At 45.0% G+C, this 20669-nt stretch overlaps 1 protein-coding gene across 1 annotated transcript in view; it reads right to left on the reverse strand.

Moving 5' to 3' along the window:
* GALNT17 (polypeptide N-acetylgalactosaminyltransferase 17) overlaps positions 1-20669 on the reverse strand; it is a 538869-nt gene that overhangs the window by 259757 nt on the left and 258443 nt on the right. Inside the window, exon 3 of the mRNA XM_003416636.4 lies at positions 12391-12557. Within this exon, the coding sequence (XP_003416684.4) occupies positions 12391-12557 (167 nt within the window). The remainder of the gene's footprint in view (positions 1-12390; positions 12558-20669) is intronic.

Raw genomic sequence — 20669 nt, forward strand, 5'->3', positions numbered from 1 at the left:
GAAAATTATGATGGCTGTTGGTTTTGTATATATAAAAATGCCATTTATTATGTCAAGGATTTTCCCTTCTATTCCTATTTTATTGAGAGTTTTTATCAGGAATGGGTGTTAGACTTTATCAAATGCCTTTTCTGCATCTATTGAGACGATCATGTGATACATTTATTTATGTGGTGGATTGCATTGATTGAATTTCTAATGTTGAACCATCCTTGCATACCTGGTATGAATCCCACATGGTCGTGGTGTATTTTTTATTTTTAATATTATTCTGAATTCCATGGGCTAGAATTTTGTTGAGAATTTTAGCATCTACATTCATGAAAGATATTGGTCTGTAATTTCTTTTCTTTTTTTGTGGTGTTTTTGCCTGGCTTTGGTACCAGTGTTATGCTGGTTTCACAGAACGAATTCGGGAGCATTCCTTCCATTTCTATGCTCTGAAATAGTTTGAGTAGTAACGCTGTGAGCTCTTCTCTGAATGTTTGGTAAAATTCTCCAGTGAAATTATTGAGGCCAGGGCTTTATTTTGTTGGAAGTTTTTTTAAATTACCTCTTCAATCTGTTCTTTTGATATGGGTTTGTTCAGATTTTCTATCTCAGTTTGTGTTAGTTTAGGCAGGTACTGTGTTTCTAAAAATGTGTCCATTTCCTCTAGGTTTTCAATTTTGTTGGAGTACATTTTTCATAATATTCTGTTATGATCCTTTTTATTTCAGTTTGTGTCTGTTATGTTCTCAATCTCTTTTCTTATTTGGGTTATTCCTCTCCTGGTTTTTTTTTTTTTTTGTCAGTTTGGCCACTGGTTTGTTGATTTTGTTGATCTTTTCAAAGAACCAACTTTTGATCTTGTTGATTCTTTCTATTGTTTTTCTGTTCCCTATTTATGTATTTCTGCTCTAATCCTCATCATTTCCTTTCTTCTGGGGTCTGTGGGCTTCTTTTTCTGTCCTCTTTCTATTCATTCAAGTTGTAGGGCTAATGTTTTGATTATGGCCTGCTTTTCTTTTTTGATGTGTGCATTTATTGCTGTGAGTTACCCTCTAAGCACTATTTTATCTGCGTTCCAAAGTTTTTGGTATGATGTGTTTTCATTCTCATTTGATTATAGGAATTGTTTGATTCCCTCTTTGAGTTCTTATATTACCCAGTTGATTCTAAGCAAGGTGTTATTCATTTTCCTGTATTTGATTTTTCCTTCCTTGCTCTTCCTGTTACTGATTTCTGCTTTTATGGTGTTGTGATGTATTTCGATGTTTTGGATTTCACTGATGCCTATTTGTTTTATTTGTAGCCTAAAATGTGGTCTATTCTGGAGAATGTTCCATGTGCGTTGGAAAAGAATGTATGCTTTGCTGCTGTTGGGTGGAGTGTTGTATATAGTCTAGGAGGTGAAGCTGGTTGATTTTGGCCTTTAGAGCTTCTGTATCTTTGCTGAGTTTCTTTCTAGATGTTCTGTCCTTTACTGAGAGTGGTGTGTTAAAGTCTCCTATTATTATTATTATGGAACTGTCTATTTCTCTTTTCAGTGCTGTTAGAGTTTGTTTTATGTATTTTGAAGCCCTGTTATTGGGTGCATAGATATTTATTAAGGTTATGTCTTCTTCATGGGTTATCCTTCAATTGTTATATAACATCCTTCCTTGTCTTTCATGGTGGATTTAGCCTTAAAGTCTACTTTATCTGAGATTAGTTTTGCCTCTCATGCCCTTTTTTGGTTACTGTTTGCTTTATATATTTTTTCCATCCTTTGATTTTTAATATATTTATGTCTTTGTGTGGAAGGTGTGTCTCTGGTAGACAGCATACTGATGGGTTGTGCTTTTATGTCCATTCTACCACTCTCTGTCTCTTTACTGGTACATTTAAGCTGTTTACATTCAGTATGATTATTGATAGGTATGGGTTTACTGCTGTCATATTATTGTGGGTTTTTTTTGTGTGTGATGCTGATGTTTTCTTTGTTCTTACTTTCCTATGCTGAGTTCCTTTTGTTTGTTGATTTTATTTTCTTTTGTTATTATAGATGTTGAATTTACTGAGTCTTTCCGTTTTTCTTCTTTTTTATTCTCCGTAGGCTTGTTAACTTTCTTTGTGGTACCTTGAAATTTACCCTTATCTTCCTAAGTTTGAATCAGTCTTTTATTACTTGATATCACCTTGATTCTCCATTTGAAAGTTCTATACTTACACCATTTATTCCCCATTTTATTGTTTTGACATCATCATTTACAGATTGATATCTCTGTTTCCCTGTTTTAAGCTTTGTTTTGTTATTGAGAATTCTTTACCTTGGTTGGTTTCTGGCTGATGCTGCTGTGTCCTAGACTCTAGTTGTTGTCTGATGTTGTTGGTTTGCTAACTGAAGGATTCCCTTTAATGTTTCTTCTAAGTTTGGTTTGGTTTTTACAAATTCCTTTAATTTCCATTTATTTGGAAATATCCTAATTTCACCATCACATTTGAGAGAGTTTTGCTGGATATATAACTCTTGGTTGGCAGCCTTTTTCTTTGAAGGTTTTATATATGTCATCTCATTGCCTTCTTGCCTGCATAGTTTCTGCAGAATAATCAGAGTTTAGTTTTATTGTTCCCCCTTTGTGAGTGACTTCTCATTTTTCTTGAGCTACTCTCAGGGTTCCTTCTTTGTCTTTGGCAACAGTGATTATGATATGTTTTGGTGACTGCCTTTTGTGGTATGTTCTATATGTGGCTCATATAGGATATATGTGTGGATGGTCGGCTTTTCATCCTGTATGATATTTGGGAAATTCTCTGCCAACAAATCTTCAATAATCTTCTCTGTGTTTTCCATTTTCTCAGCTTGCTCTGGAACTCCAATCACTCACGAATTTTTGCTCTTGCTTGTGTCCCACATAATTCTTAGGTCTTATTCATTTTTCTTCACTCTTTTCACTGATTTTTCTTCAAAGTGGTGTCCATGGGTTTGCCTTCAACCTCACTGATTCTGTCTTCCATTGTTTTAAATTTGCTCCTAAAACCTTCTGTTGAATTGTCCATTTCTGAAATTTTGTTGTTTACCTTTTGGGTTGCTGTTTTTGTATGCTTTCTAATTATTTATTTAGCCGTGGCGATATGGTGTGGCCCATTGGGAAGGGGGGAAAGTGGCATATAGGGCCAGGTGGGAAGGAGACATAAAAAGAAGAAAGGGGAAAAAATGGCATGGTGGGAGCCAGCAGGTGGGCTTGGGAGGGCCAGGGCAGTGATTGGCCAGTGGCTCTCTACCCACAGCAGTGCAGCATGGCCTTGTGAGAAGGGGTAGAGGTGGCATACAGGGCTAAGTGAGAGGAAGAAAGAAATGGCAGGGGGGAATAAAGTGCCATGGTAGGAACCTGCGGGTAGGGGCAAGATGGTCCCATGGCAGCAGTGGGCTAGTGGCTCTCTAGACATGGTGATGCAGTGTGGCCCAGTGGGAAGGGGTAGGGCTGTGGTACAGGGCTAGATGGAAGATAGAAAGAAAAGGAAGAAAGTGGGAAAAATGGTGTGGTGGGTGCCGGTGGGTGTGGGCAGAGTGGACCCAGGGTGGTGGCGGGGTAGGGCACAAGGTGAGAGGGAGAAAGAAAAGGAAGCTATGGGAAAAAATGGCGCAGCGGGAGCTGACAGGTGGGGGTGGGGTAGACCCAGGCTGGCGGCAGGCTGGTAGCTCTCTAGCCAAGGTGTGGACTGTCAGGAGAGGTGGAGGTGGCATATGAAACAGAAGGGTGGCGGGGACGAAAGCCTATTTCTCTGATTACCAGGTGCTCTGTCTTCTGTTGGGAGCTCCATGAAGTTGCCTTCCTATATTGCTGTCCAGGGTCATTGCTGGCTGTGTTCCAAGATGGTGATGCTATGCTGTGTTAGCTGGCAGGGAACCTCCACTCTATATCTCTCCTTGATCTCTGTTTCCCTTCAGTTTCTTCTTCCATTCAGTGTTTGATCTAGTTTTTTATCCCTTCATTTGATGCTTAGGGTTCCAGGGTGGACGTTTGCATCTGTTTTACCTAGCTTTTTGGATCTTTGCTGCAGAGGGGCAACATGATCCATCTACCAAGGGCGCCATGTTGAATCTGTCTCTCCATATTCCCTTTTTTAATTAATGGAACCAATACCCATCCTGTGGCCCAAGCCAGGACTCTTGGTGTCCTCTTTAACCCTCCAAATCAGTTATCATGTGATTCAGACTTAGTGCTTCCAAGTTTAAAATATTTTAGCATGTGAAAATGGTAAATTTCATACCAGTGATTGAAGGATTTACTATTAAACAAGCTGAAATAGCCATTTAATCTTTCAGGGAAAAAGTTTATATGTTAAACTCTTACACCTTATATAAAAATATTTAACTCATTTGGAATTTATTTTGAAAATATTTATGTATAAGAAAATACAGATGAATATTTGTACACTTTAGGGATAATGAATAACTTTCTTAGGATGTCACTAAGGAAATGGCTGATTGATTTGACTATTTTAAAATGTAAAACTTACACTTGTCAAAAAATACTGTAAACAAATTAAAGTTCAAACCACAAGTTGGGAGAAATGCCTGCAAAATGAATGTAAAAGGAAAGTTTAATACATAAAAAGTTCTTATAAATCAGTAAGAAAAATAATAGAAAAAGGATCAAAGAGTCACCAATAAGCAAATCTCTTAAGAAATAGAAGTAGTTAAACATATGAAAAAGTGTTCATCATCACTAGCATTTAAAGAAATGTAGGTTTTAAAATGAGATGCCATTTTTCACCCATCGGGATGGCAATTATGGCAAAGATGAATAAGAGTTAGTGTTGGTGAGGGTATGGAGGAAAAGACACTTCCATATACTCTTCATGGAACAAAGCAACATATCTGGAAGACAATTTAGCAATTAGCATTAAAAGGTTTTGAATATGAATACAGAACTTTCAGGACAAGACGGCAGAGTTAACTCATGCATCTGATATCGCCCCATACCCAAAAGCCACTGAAAACTACGGTAAAGGGACTCTTTAAAAAACAAAACCATAACGTTAGAGAAAATACAAGAAGAGAAAATAGACATAAAATCGGGGGAGCTGGTGAGCAGATTCACAGGAGTAACCAAATTGGCAAATGCCTGACAACTAAATACCAAGGACACAAGGGCCAAAACTGAGAACCAACTCGCTTTATGCCAGAGAGTCCTTAAGAGGCATTGAAGCCTAAGAATTGGCAGCACCAGGTACTGTTGAACGAGGGGTAAAATGAAGAGGTGAAAATAAAGAGGACTACAGTAAAGGCTGTTTAAAAAGAAATTAGATCACTGGATCCTTAGCTGCACTCTATGACCCAGGGCAACTACCCTGCCTCCACTCTCACCGCTGTTAACTTCCAAAGACCTATCCTTCAGAGAGGATAGAATAGGGGGTTTCCAGACTGCGGGAACACTAGGCACAGGTGTGGGTGTGGGTTCTGTATTGAAAATAGGGGGTGTAAACAGCCCTATGAATACTCAGTGATGACTATGGGGATCCCCAGCCCTACTGTCCCACTGGGCTCCCAGATGCTGACAGTCAGACACTCAGGTTTCAAGCAAGAGTTTGGGACATTTTCCTTGGGGAACCTGACCAGCCTAAAAGAAAAGGCCTAAAGGTATTGGCTCTCCAAACTCCAGCCCACACAGATCACCCTACTCTTAAAACCAATAAGCCCAACCCAGTGCTCAGAGTGTCTACTCTGTTTTTAAGAGCTAATCCTGAGCAGACAATAAGGATCATTAGACATCTGTGGACACATGAGGAGAGCCTCAGATAGAAGTCAGAAGCCAAAACAATAAAAGCAAGAAAAGCAATTTGCAGAAACAGACTCTGTGGGAAGAAAAAAACAAAAATTATTATCCCCTAAGGGATCAGAAAACTTATTGCTTCCATTAAATAAGAGCAATATGCTGGAAAAAGGGACTTTTGGAAAATAAAAATGAGTACTTAGAATTAAAATCATCATATCAGAAATTTAAAAAAAAATTGAGTAGAAGGGGTGGAAGAAAAACTTGAAGAAATAGCTCAGAAAACAAAACAAAAAAGATAACATAAGATAGTAGAGAACAGGTAAGAAGACTAGAGGATCAGTCTAAGGAGTCCAACATTAGAATAATGGGAGCTTCTGAAAGAGAAAAGAATGAAAAACGGGAGGAATTATCAATTTAAAATCTCAAGAAAATTTCCCAAGAACTGATGGATGTTAGGGTCCAGATCAATGTCAATAACGTTTGGCTCAACTGATGATAATCAACCCCACCAAGGCTCATCACTGTGAAATTTCAAAACTCTGGGGTTTTGACAAAAATGAAGAATCCACATATTTTCAGAAAGTAAAAATATGTAAAGGATCAAAAACAGAATGATTTTGGTTCTTCTAAAAAAAAATTGAAAGACAGAAGATAATGGAGCAAAATCACCAAAATTCTGAAAGAAGATATCTAACTCAACCAAGCAACCGTTCACATAGAAGATTAGAATAAAGCCTTTTTCAACACGGTGGCGGGGGGGGGGTATCTTAAAAATTATATCTACCACGCAATCTTTCTTAAGAAACTTCCAGTGATTGTGTTCCACCAAAATAAGCAAGGAGCTCAAGAAAGAGAAAGGCACGAGATTCAGTACAGGAGAAGGGGTGAAGGGAATTCCCAAAAAGATGGTGGAGGGCAAGCTAGGATGACCACTAGGCACAGCCGCAGGGGGCAATGGCCCATAGCAGAATGCTGTGACTCGAGGCAGACACATGGAGGTTGTCATTACTAAGATCTCTCCTGCCAAAGGACTTCACTGGAAGCTGAGGATAGACTGTCTGGATGAACCAGGTCTCCATTCTTATCTATAACTGGATGTTCTGGCCACATGCTATTTAAGATCACGCTCTTTCTCTCTGTACCTGCTGCGTGGAAGAGCTGATGATATTCATTTTATCCCTGAGATATGTTCTCCTTTGGCCTATTCCTGAGAGCCGGCCTTAGGCCATGGGGTGATCAGAGGCAGAAAATGGAGAGTAGCCCACTCCGTCTGTGGAGAGTTTTGCCTATGTCCAGTACCTGGTGCACACAACAGCCCACCAGATGCCCAGGTCTCCCAGGCTCGCTCATGCCTTTGCTGCCTTCTCCAGAAGAGGCTTTTGTAAACTCTTACGAAAACACACAGGTCAATGTTTTTGTTCTTGAGATGGTAGCATAACAAGTACTTAGTAATAAATACATTTTTAAAAGTAATAAAGGAGGCAATTAGGCAAGAAAAAGAAATAAAAGACATCCAGACTGGAAACAAAAAAAATTGTCTGTTTCTGTAGATGACATAATCTTATGTACAGAAAACTCTTAAGAACCCACCAAAACACACTGCAGCTCATAAACAAGTGCAGCAAAGTTACAGGGGTCACGACCAATCTCCAAAAATCAGTTGTACTTCTATACATTAAAAAACATTAGCAATGAACAATTCAAAAAGGAAATTAAGAAAGCAATTCCATTTACTAAAAAAAAGTCAAAAGAACAAAATATGGGTAAATTTAATCAAAGTGCAAGAATTGTATACTGAAAACTACAGAACACTGTTGAAAGAAATAAAAGAAGACCTGAATAAATGGGATGACATCCCATGTTCGTCAGACGGAAGACTGAATGTTGTGAAGATGGCAGCACTCCCCAAATTGATACACAGACTCATGGATGTACAGAGCGGGCAAATTCACAGACGCAGAAAGCAGATTTATGTTTGCCTGGTGAGGGGAGGAACTGCTAACGAGTGTGGGGTTAGGGAAATGTTTTGGGATGATGGAAATGTTCTGAAATTAGATAACAGTGGTGGTTGTACAACAGTATGAATACACCCCAAACCACTGAGTTACATACTTTAAAAGGGTTAATTTTATGTTATGTGAATTAAACCTCAATTTAAAAAAAAAGAAAAAAGAAGTAAATACAGGGTAACCATACGTGGACCAAAGATGAGAGTCTCAGGAATTATGATTGATGATTCAATTGTGTGCACCCGAGTTCCCCCACTCCAGCGCCCCAAACAAAGATCAGGGGAAAATGCTGAAGGCTGAACAAAGACCCAATGGCTCAGGATACGGACAGGTGGAATCACACTCAGGAGGTATTTAGAAGGCCCAAGTAGCAGGGCCAGTGGGTGAGAAAGGGAAGAGCAAGAGTGCAAACGGACAGGTTTTTGAAGTGATAACTGGGGAGAAGGTAGAGCCCTTCACCAAGATGACTAAGGGAGAGAAGTAGGTTCTCCAGAGGGAGAGGAGATGGAACGCTTATGTTTGGACCTACCGAGTTTATGGTTTCCCAGGGACCCTGGGCAACCACCTAAGAGGCTGATGGACGCACGGGTGCAGAACTCAGGGGAGAGGCTGAGTTTCTCTGGGTTGGAATGTTGGATCTGGGGATCATCAGCACATACGCTGTGGGTGAGATTGCCCGGGGTGTACCGATGGTAAGAATTATAAGTGATCATAATGTAAGCTCAGAAGGGAGGAAGAGGAAGAGCAGACATAAATGATAATCAGAAGACAAGGTACTGGGGGCATCAGGAGAAGAAACATACCAGCGAGGAAGCTGCCAACAATGTCAGATATGGCCAGAAGGTCAAATATGATCAGGGCGGGACAGTGCCCATTGGATTTAGTGAGTAGGTGATTACTAGCATTTTTTTTTAATTGTGGTAAAAATATACATAACACAACATTTTTTACAAGTAAATTCAGTGACAGTGATTACGTTAATCATGTCGTGGAACCATCACTTAAATCCATTGCCAAGTTTTTCACCACCATTAACAGATACTCAATACTTCCTAAGCAATGATTTGCCCTTACTCCTCCTGCCCGCCCCTGGCAACCAATCAGCTTTGGTCTCTCTACATTTGCCTATTCAAGATACTTCATGTAAGTAGGAAGACACAGTATTTGTCCTTTTGTGACTGAATTCCTTAAGTCAGCATAATGTTTCCCAGTTCATGGATGTTGTAGCACGTATCAGGATTTCACTTCTTTTTATGACTGAGCAATATATTCCTGTATGTATATGCCACTTTTTTTTAAATCCATTTTTCTGTTAACGGACATTTAGGTTGTTTCCACCTTTTGACTACTGTGAATGGTCCTGCAAAGAACACTGGTGTACATGTTTCTCTTTGAGTTGCTGCTTTCAAGTCTTACTCACCAGCAAATTTTGCCTGAGTGATTTCAGTCTGACATACAAGGTGCAAAGAATTGCATCATGTTGTTGCTGTCAGGTGCCACTGAGTCGGTTCCAACTCACAGCGACCCTATGCTCAACAGAACGAAACACTGCCTGGTCCTGCACCATCCTCACAATCGTTGCTATGTTTGAGCCCATTGCTGCAGCCACTGTGTCAATCCATGTTCTCAGGGGTCATTCTCTTTTTCGCTGACCCTCTACCTTACCAAGCATGATGTCCTTCTCCAGGGACTGGTCCCTCCTGATAACATGTCCAAAGTATGTGAGATGAAACCTTGCCATCCTTGCTTCTAAGGAGCACTCTGGTTGTACTTCTTCAAAGACAGACGTTCCTTCTTCGGCTTAATTTAGGCCAATGCCAATATTCACAGGAGCCCTGGTGGCATAGTGGTTAGAATACTTGGCTGCTAACTGAAAGGTCAGCGGTTTGAACCCACCAGCCACTCTTCAGGAGAAAGATGCGGCAGTCTGCTTCCGTAAAGATTTACAGCCTTGGAAACGCTATGGGGCAGTTCTACTCTGTCCTATAGGGTTGCTATGAGTCAGAATCGACTCGTCAACAGCAGGTTTGGTTTTTGCCTTCAGCAATATTCAAGCTGAATGAAACAAACTACTTAAAAAAAAATAAAAAGAATGAACAACAGAATGACGGCAATCCCTGCCTCGCTGTCTCCACTGACCAGACTCCCCAGGCTGTGTTCAGCCATACCCTGAGTCAGTCTTGGCCAGGGCATGACACAACCTGCAGCTGGACCGTTCTTCCTTCACAACAAGGATGTCTGCAGAGCTTTTTTTTTTAAATAAAAAAGGAAATGATTAAGCTCTATAGTTCGAAAGGAGAAAAGCAGAACATTCATTAGTTGATACTATATGACCTTAACGATGTCAAATGCGCTTTCAGAAGGGGAGTAAAGACATGGGCCAATGAGCAGTGGCCTCTCATTAGTCTCTTCAGTATCTGTTTTTTCCAAGTAGGCGTGCTATTTGATACACTCAACATTTCCCACAAAGAGATGCATTACTTCTAAGGTTACCAAAAAAAAAAAAGGGTGAGGCTGGACAACATGTTTTAATTAAACTTGGGGAGAAGATAAGCAGGGGTAGCAATATTAATGTATTAATGTTAGAAGAACTAGAATTCAGGGCAAAAAAAAAAAAAAAGAAGGTATGGGGGAGCATTACATAATGGTAACCACCAGGGCTAGTAAGGAAAGCACTTGGTTACAAATCTATAGGTGCCAAAGAAGCTGACAAGACACAGAAATCACACCTTATTAGGGACACGGGAAGGAGCAGTCATTCCAGGAGGAGATTTTAAAACACCATCATCAGAAAGACTTAAGAAAACAAACTCACACTCTACCTAAATACACGAAACTGATGTCTGGCAGGAATTCAATTCTATGATTACAGTGTGTTGGGGGGCTTTTCAAGTGGATAGAGAACGCTGACAAAATTCAATCATACCAGTCACAAAGAAAATCTCCATTAAAAAAAAATATATTAACTTCCTCTTCCAGATGGAGCAAGTGAAGAGCTTCCAGCCAAGGAGGGAAGAGGGAACCCATAATGAATACGGCTGTCTAGCCAACTCCAGTCTCGCAGCTATCTGGGGAAAGGGAAAAGATGAATAGGAATTACCTGACTGAACCAAATCGTCCTTCCCCTGTTTTCTCATCCACTAAAACGTCTTCAAGAGGAGCCCTGGTGGCCCCGTAGTTAAAGCGCTCAGCTGTGAACCGAAAGGTCAGCGGTTCTAACCTGCCAGCTGTTCCACGGAAGAGAGATGAGGCAATCTGCTTCCTTAAAGATGACAGCCTTGGAAACCCTATGGGGCAGTTCTACTCTGCCCTATAGGGTCACTATGAGTCAGAATCGACTCAATGGCAACAAATTTGGCTTGGTTTGGGGTTTTAAACACCTTCAGGGAGGGCAGTGATTGAATTCTCGCCTTCCATGCAGGAGACCCAGGTTCAATTCCTGGCCAATGCACCATCTGTCAGTGGGGGCTTCCTTGTTGCTATGATGCTGAACAGGTTGCTGCGGTGCTTCCAGACTAAGACAGACCAGGAAGAAAGGTCTGGTGATCTACCTCCAAAAATCAGCCAGTGAAAACCCAATGGATCACAGAAGTCCAGCCTGCAACTGATCATGAAGATGGCACAGGACCGGGCAGCAGTTTGTTCCGTCGCGTAGGGGCCCCCGTGAGTCGGGGGCCAGCTCGATGGCAGCTAACAACAGCAATAACAATCTTTTGTTGTAAGCCCCTTGGCTTTAAACCACACACACTCACTGGCTTGCTTTTATGTCATGAGCTTGTGGGGGTTGCTCCTTGCAGTGAGCGTGTGAACTTCATGGCTCTGAGCCAAGACAAAGGCACGATTAGCAATCCCAACCCTATCACCACCTCAACACCATGCCTTCATCTGACAAGTCTCCGAGGACCTCAGAGGAGTTTCGTTATTGCTGTTAATTTAAATTAAGCCAGCATTCCTAACAGAGCTGAACTCCCAAAGACCCACCAACACTACTCATTTCTGCCTACAGTCATGTCGGCATAGTGACCCCGGGCAGGAATTCTGAGGGAAGATGAACCGTTCCCACCACAGGGCAGGGTTTCATTTTTCCTTTGGCCTTTATCGGAAAAAGACTATGGCGGTGTGAGAATCATGTCAGTCCTTCAGCAACATCCAGTTCAGGTGATATGTCAGTTACCTTCCAGTCAACTCCGACTCATGGCGACCCCACGAATGTCAGAGTAGAACTGTGCTCCATAGGGTTTTCAACAGTTGATCTTCTAGAAATAGATTGCCAGGCCTTTCTTCTGAGGTGCCCATGGGTGAACTCAAACCTTCAACCTTTCAGTTAGCGACTGAGTGCATTAATCATTCGCACCACCCGGGGACTCCACTTTGGGTAATATTGGAGGAGAAATTAATTTAGATACAGAACCTGTAATTTATTCTTAAAACCCCCAGAAAACTCAAGGAATAACGAACCAGCTTTTGCCTGAGTGTCTTCTTCTAAAACACCTCCCACTCCCCGGATACGCTCCAGGGACCTGGAGAAAAAGACACTTGGGCTCATGTTGGGATGGGCATGACTCCCCCCTGCCCCCTGACCTGGGGTGCTTGCACCTTCCTCTCAGGAAGCACCACACAGACTGGCTGCCCCATACCTTCATCACTGTTGTCATCGACCAGAATAATCTCCTTCAGCAGGTGTGTTGGCGTGTGATTGACAGCACTGTGGACCGACCGCAGGATCACCGACAGGGCCTCGTTCACAAAGATGAATATAATGGAGATCTGCGGCAGGTCCTTGGAGTACTTCAGCTCCTTGCACCTGGGGGAAGATAGCAAGGTGAAAGCAGTCAGGAAAGATGAAGGCACGGTGCTACAGTGGACACTAGCAATTCCCACAAGTCTTCATACAGATTCCCCAAGGAATTCATCCCTGGCTCCTTCTTGGCCTCTCCTTGGCTAAGAACCAAGAATAAAACATTATGGAGGAATGTTTGGCTAACTGCCTCGATAAACAACTGCCTCCTTTGCCATGAGACCAGAAGACGTAGATGGTGCCCAGCTAACATTATGGAACATTTTGATCAAAGAATATATAAAAGAATCCTGATTAAACCGGAGAAAATGAAGAACGTAATTTCAGATTCTCAAAGAAACAATTTCTAGAGCCGCAGAGGCTGGATGAACCCCCCTAAACAAATGTCCTGGGATAATCTTTAAACCTTAAACCAAAAATATTCCTTGATGTCTTCTCTAAACCAAACAACAGTTTAGCTTAACTAGTAAAGGATGTCTGTCTTGAGCCTTGTACCCTTTTAAGAACTGTCTATTTGGGATCCAACTGACAACAACAATTCAAAAAGATTAGACAGGAAACTTAGGGGGCAGTGAGTTTATGCTACTGGAGAGGAACAGGCTGGAAAGGGAGGGTGAGAATAAGCTCACAGCTTGAAGAGTGTAATCAGTGGCACTGAATGGTACGTGTAGAAATTGTCGAATTGATGTATGTTCTTCTGCGTATGCTCTCAACAGCAGTAATAAATAAATTTTGTAAAAAATTGAGCCTGGAAAAAAAAAACCCTAGAGAGGACAGTATTAAGGATGCAGCCTCACTTCCCCCCGTTTACAACCCCAATGGAATGGGGAAGCATCAGTCTTGCACGCACAGGTGTCTCCTGGCTCACCCACGCTTCCCTGCACACCTGCCTGACTTCCGATTCCTAGCACTTGTGTTCCCTTGCCGGGAGCCTACTTTGCTGCCACCTTAGGAGGCAATTAGCCCATTCCCAACAGCTCTCACCCAAAGATTGCTGGGAGTTGGTGTATGAGGTGCCCCAGCTCCCTCAGCCTGGATGAACTCGGAGTAGGGCTCACACTGGCTCCCAGGGTGTGTCCAGTGGGATTCGGCTCTAGCTACCCACGGTAGTGATCGACACAACATACCCTGTTGGGGACCCCTCCCTTCTCAGTCTTACTTCCTCACCCTCCTGCAGGTGTTCTCCTTGCCTCCCAAATAGACTCTACTGTTGTTATTAGTTACTGTCGATCTGCTCTAACTCACGGTGACCTCATGGACAACAGAACAACTATTGCCCAGTCCTGTGCTAGCTTTGTGACCGTCAGTATGCTCGAGTCTACTCTTGTGGCCGCTGTGTATTTGAAGCATCTTCCAACCTAAGGGGCTCATCTTCTAGCACTATATCAGACAATCTTCTGTTGTGATCCATAGGGTTTTCACTGGCTAATTTTCAGAAATCAATCACCTGGCCTTTCTTCCTAGTCTGTCTGGAAGCTCCACTGAAACCTGTCCACGATGTGTGACCCCACTGGTATTTGATGTACCTGTGGCAAAACTGCCAGCATCTAAGCAACATGCAAGCCACTACAGTGTGACAGACAGACAGATGGGTGGTGGCCAAATAAACTGCCTGCACCCAAACCTTTGTTTTCAGGTCTGTTTCTGGGGAACTCCAGATGTCTACTGAACCTACTACGTACCCCACAGTGCACTGGAGGCGCCGGCTCTCACAGAGCTTACGGTCTAGAAGAGGACATTCAACACACATGCAAACGACCTCACAACGGAAGGAGGTCTTCTGCCTGTGTCGTTGTTGTTAGCTGCTTTTGAGTTGATTCTGAGGCATGGCGACCCCATGTGCATCAGAGAAGAACTGCCCCATTGGGCTTCCAAGGCTGTGACCTTTCAGAAGCCGATCGCCAAGCCTGTCTTCCGGGGCACCTCTGGGTGGGTTCAAATTGCCGACCTTTAGGCTAGTAGTCCAGTGCTTAATCATCGGCATTACCCAGAGATGCTACCTCCTACTCAACACACCCTAACCCCTCTTACAGTGTTCCTAGAATCTCCCTGGGGGTAGAAGATGGGACTGCCTGCCCAAGTGGACCTCCCTCCTAATAATATCCAGCAACACCCATACCCCTGGAGATGGAGATTAAAGAGACGAACCCTGTTCATCCAGGACCAGAAAGCTTTGGCCCTCCCAAGGGTCTGGGGCTCCAGTGATGTAAGACATGAATTCACACCAGTCGGAGCAGCACCTCAACACAACCAGGCAGCCCTGGGGAATTTTATTCTAGGCTCAGTCCAAGCCATATCGGAAACACCCAGCAGAAACCTAACGGTACACAGAGATGTGCACGTTAACACATTCTTCTTCTTGTGTGAGCTTACACAACACACAGCACAATGCAAGGGGAACAGGAACAGTGCTGAAGAGCGAGAGACAAAGACGGCTGTTTTTTATGCCGAGCAGCTTGGGCTGTGTCGGGCCGTATTAATCATGTAGGCAATTTTCGGAAGAAAATAAAGTTTTGTTACAATATACGTTGTGTCTCCTGGAGGAGGCTGCTCAGGGAGTCATTGATCACGCAGCCTCATTTTTACCACGCAGCTGTAAATTCACTTCTGGGGACTGCCACGGAGCTTAGAATGGTTATTGACGGGCTCACGACAGTCAGCAGGAATCATCTCATTTACTACGTGGTGATCCCTCGGGGGAGGGCACCCAGAGGGTCCCTCCAAGCCCCCTAGGCCAGAGGCCAGCAGTCACCCTGGGCCTGGTGGGGGGTCAGCTGCATTTCTCAGCCCGTTATTCACGGGCATATGTACGTGGGCATATGCCACCCACGCTACACACCCATCTGCTCGGAGCTGGGTTCTTTGGTCCTTTGTTTTAATAGTTTCTGCTTCAGACCCTTGCAACTGAGTCTACGAGTGGTGCAAACGGTTAAGTGCTTGGCTGCTAACCAAAAGGTTGGAGGTTTGAGTCCACCTGGGGCGCCTCAGAAGAAAGGCCTGGTAATCTCCTTTCAGAACACCGGCCATTAAAAACCCCACAGAGCACAGTTCTACTCTGACACACGTGGGGTCACGAGGAGTCGGAATCAAGTGATTACTGGTTATGTGCCAGAAATGGCTGGAAGCTTCCATATACTGTATTGTCTTATTTAATCCTCACAACAACCTTATGCGGTAGGCAGTATTATCGTTCCCGTTTCACAGATGAGTAAGTAGGGGCCCAGAGAAGTGAAGTCGCTTGACCTAAATCACACAACTTAGACGTATGGCTGAGTGTGAAAAGGGGCAAGGGTGCTTTGACAGTGAATTGCATCACGCAGTATTTGTTGTTTTATAGGCCTAAGCCTCAGCTTCCTCACCTCTGCACTAAATACTCACCTAGGAGCCTGTTCTTCATGGCCAGCAGCACCACATCCTTGGCCTGCTGGGGCAAAGTACAGGTTGAATTCCTGCACCAGGCCAGGCAGGTAAATTCCCTTCAGTGGATGGGCAGAAGCTAGCCCCACCTGCCCTGATGTGGATGGTGGGAACAAAGGCACAGCTCCTAGCATCAGGCTGTGAGTCTGAGCAGGGATCCTGGGGTGGTGTTCCCCCCACCCTGGGGTGCCAGCAGAAGCCCCTTAACTGAAGGACCCAGGCAGAGAGAGCAGCCCTGCCCCGGGCCACGGCAGCCCGTTGCAAAGGTCCTGCTACTAAGGCGCCCTGCAGCTCTGCGGCCCTGTGCCAGGCTGGCTGAGGGGAGCCCCACCTCTGTCTGCACAGGTCAGAAGCAAAGTCCTGCTACTAAGGCGCCCTGCAGCTCTGCGGCCCTGTGCCAGGCTGGCTGAGGGGAGCCCCACCTCTGTCTGCACAGGTCAGAAGCAAAGTCCTGCTACTAAAGCGCCCTGCAGCTCTGCGGCCCTGTGCCAGGCCAGCTCAGGGGAGCCTCACCTCTGCACAGGTCAAAAGCAAACGGCCAGTATGAAAGCTGCGCCTGTGCGAGCACTCAGGGGGAGATCAGGGCCAGCCCAGGCAGGCGCCCTCGGACCTGAGCTCCAGACCTAACTCCCTGGTCCCCTTTCAGGGCTTCTCTGGGTTTCCAGTATCATTGGGCTCACCTTGCCCATCACTGCCCGGGCGATCAGCAGGACCTTCATGGCTGCTCACCTCTACTTTGGCCCCCAGTTGCAAAGACGTCCATAGGTCTCTGACTCCAACGTCTGCCCCAGCCGGGGGCAGGGAGCAGTTACCATGCACTACCTGAACACGAACCCTGCCATGAGAGCTCCAGGACGTGACAGTGAAGCATGTTCAACAGGACTAACAAGGCAGTGTGCAAAGCGAGGCGGTGAATGCCAAGTGCCACCTGGATGTCCCAACAGCACACATAATGGATGAGCCAAGGGGACAGAGCACAGGGGATAGGTGAGCTGATCTGAGGGCCGGATCTGACCACCTTGGCCAAGGACGCAGGGGAGAGCAGCAACCACAGCGCGCCTGAACACACGGAAGGCATTGGGTTCCCTTCTTTTTTCTTCCAGAAGAATACCTTTTAAGCTTGTTGAGAGGCTGAACAGCACTGAGAATTCATAGCGGGTTGAATTCTTCTCATCTTCAGAGTCTCCAAGAACACGCATTAGGGAGCTTGTCACTAAAGCTTCTTCGGCACAGACAGCAGAGTCCTGCTCTATCAGTGCCCGGTCCTCTCGGCCACTCACTGCCCCCCGTCCCCTGGGCGCCGGAAGGCAAGTGGAGGGAAACAAAAAGGCTCAATCGCAGGAGTCAGACTGAACAGGAAGTTTCAGTCAGAAAACACCACCTGACTATCTCGAGGGCAGCCGCCGTCCAAGGAGAAAACAAGAAGTTATGGCCTGGGGCTTGGGGACAGACACACGTTCCCCGTCACTCTTTCCACTGCTACTGGAGGTGTGGGAACCAAGGACTCCTGCGATTGCCCTTTCAGGCAGTGTCTCAGGCAGGTGCTTCTTCCTTTTCTAGAGTCTCCATTTTCATCATCATTCCAAAAAAAAAAAAACCCTAAAATAAAAAACCAGATGTCATCTACTTGTCTCCGGCTCATGCTGACTTCATGTGCGTCAGAGTGGCACTGAGCCCCACAGGGTTTTCGGTGGCTGATTTTTCAAAAGTAGCTCTCCAGACCTTACTTCTAAGGAGCCTCTGGCTGGACTTGAAACACCAAACTTTTGGTTAGCAGCTGACTGCGTTAACCATTTGCATCAAATGGAATTTCCGACTTCCATCCCCATACCTGAGTTCGGTTCCCAGCCAGTGCACCTCACGCGTAGCCACTATCTGGCTTTCAGCGCAGGCTTGCATGTTGTTATAATGCTGAGCTTTACAGCAGAGGTGTCCGCAGAGATTCCAGACTGAGATGGACTAGGAAGAAAGGCCTGGCGATATAGTTTAGAAAATCGGCCAATGAAAATGCTATCAATCACAATGATCTAGTTCGAAACCGATCACGGGGATGGCACAGGACTGAGCCATGTTTCATTCTGTCGTGCATGGGGTCGCCATGAGTTGGGGGCCAACCTGACAGCAGCTAAGAACAGCAACATCCATCCTGTTCTGCTAAAACCCCTCAGTGGCCAGAATCAACAGACACTTCCCTACCTCAACTCAGTGGGCTCATTTCTGCAGTATTTGACATTGCTGCCCCTCTGCGGATAGACACTGTTGACTCTGGGATCCTGAGACACTCTCTATTCCCCGACCCCCACCACTGACTTTCCTCCCAGGGGATCTGTCCTGGCCACTCCTTCTGTCTGGCTGACAGGCTGCTAGTCCTCTAAATTCCCAAACTCCTCGGAGCTCCTTCTTCTGCCCTCTGCTATTCTCACTTCATACACTCCTCCTCGGTGACCTCGTTCAAGTCTACAGCTGCAACTCTTACCCGAATGCTAGTAACTTCCAAACCCACATCTTTAGTCTAGACGTCCACTCAAGCTTCAGCTTCCTGCTGGGTATGTCCACTCCGACCTCTCATGTTGTTGTTAGTTGTCATCGAGTCGGCTCCGACTCAGGGCCTCATGTACAACAAACTGAAACGTTGCCCCGTCCTGTGTCATCCTCACAATCCCAGCATGTTGGAGTCCATTGTTGTGGCAACTGTGCCAATCTATCTCACCTAAGTTCCCCCATGCCCCTGCTGTCCCTCTGTGTCATCAAACATGACATCCTCCTCCGGCGGTTGCTCTTTCCTGATGATATGTACAAAGGAAGTAAGTTGTGATCCATAAGATTTTCACTGGCTAATTTTTGGAAGTAATCACCAGGCCTTTCCTCCTTGTCTGTCTTTGTCTGGAAGCTCCGCTAAATCCTGTCCACCATGCATGACCCCACTGGTGTTTGAAATCTGGTGGTGTAGCTTCCAGCATCACAGCAACCCCTAAGTTACCACAGTATGACAGACTGACAGACGGTGGTGGTAAGTGCGGCGCGTATTTCCTTTAGTTTCCCCAGACTAGCACAATGCTTGGCAGATAAATGGTTACTGAGCAAACAAATGAGAAACCTACTTCCTTCTCGATTATTCCCTCGCTCTTCTAATGATCAAAGTTATCACTGATTTCTTCTTGCAATTACAACTCTGGCGATGGCACCTCAACACTTAAAAGATGCCGTTCTGAACACAACCTCCCTGCTGTCTCCCTCGATTTACTAATCAGGGCTCAAATTCTGAAAGCAGTTTGACTCAAGTGCATTAACCAGCCCTCTCTCTTCCCTCCTCAGCAAGCCTTTCCTAGAGTCCTAAGAAGCAGCAGGGTCATTTTTAGCAACAGCAAACCTTGCAGAACGAGGTGCAGGGGCAGAGCGGCTGAGACGCCTGAGGCCCCTCTTTCGGGGCTGTCCTTCCAGGGGAAATGCACACTTCGCTGAGGGTCTCATTTCCCCCGGTTGAGTTCTGCCGTTCCACACAGAGCCGTGACCCCCACAAACTGCCTACTCTGGTGTTTGAGTCTCTGTGTGTCCCATCTATCATCTTACTGGGGCCAGTTTTATGACTCAAGAGTCAGCCTGCTCCATGCTTGGGTTCATATCTTGGGGTCCAGTGAGCCTCCAGGGAAATCCCCAGAAACTGAATGCATGCTGTTGAGGGTATGTGAGTATTTGTTGGCTTTCTGGGTAAAGAATTCATACTGCTCATTGGCTTCCAATGGGGGCAGTGGTGGTTTAATGGTAGAATTCTCGCCATCCATGAAGGAGACCTGGTTCAGTTCCCGGCCAACGTACCTCCTGCACAGCCGCCACCTGTCAGTGTTGCTGTGACGCTGAACAGGTTTCAGCTGAGCTTCCAGACTGAGAAGGACCAGGAAGAAAGGTCTGGTGAGCTACTTCTAAAAATCAGCCAACTGAAACCCTACCACGAGGTGTTCTTAGTCTCTTAGTGTTGCTATAACAGAAGTACCACGGGGGCGGGGGGGGGCCTTAATGAACAGAAATGTGTTTTCTCACAGCTGAGGAGGTTAGAAGTCTGAATTCAGGGTGCCGGCTCTAGAAGGCTTTCTCCGTCAGTTCTGGAGGAAGGTCCTTGTCTCTTCTCAGCTTCTGTTACTGGGTTCCTTGGCGATCTTCAGGTGGCGTGCCATCTGTCTTCCCCCATCTGTGCTGGCTTGCTTCAGTGCCTCATCTGCTCTTTTTATATCTTAAAATTGATTGTTGATTGGCTTAAGACATACCTACACTCCTATGGCCCCATTAACATAACAGAGAAATCTCTATTCCCAAATGAAATTATATCCACAGGTTAGGGATAAGGAACCCTGGTGGCGCAGTGGTTAAGAGCTCAGCTCCTAACCAAAAGGTTGGCAGTTCGAATCTACCAGCCGCTCCTTGGAAACTCTATGGGGCAGTTCCGTTCTGTCCTATAGGGTCACTGTGAGTCAGAATCGACATCACAGTAACGGGTTTTATAGGGATATGGCTTTACAACACGTAATTTAGGGGACACAACTTAATTCATAACAAGCATTCCATCGGCAACCACTCATGGGGAAGGTGCAGGACTGGAGAGCGTGACATTACGTAGCACATGGGTTCGCCATGAGTCAGGGCTGACCCCACAGCAGTTAACAACAACATTGGCCCCACAGAGGCACTGCAGGAGGGCATGAACCA

This window comes from Loxodonta africana, chromosome 12, assembly GCF_030014295.1.
Source record: "Loxodonta africana isolate mLoxAfr1 chromosome 12, mLoxAfr1.hap2, whole genome shotgun sequence".
Classification (NCBI taxonomy): domain Eukaryota; kingdom Metazoa; phylum Chordata; class Mammalia; order Proboscidea; family Elephantidae; genus Loxodonta; species Loxodonta africana.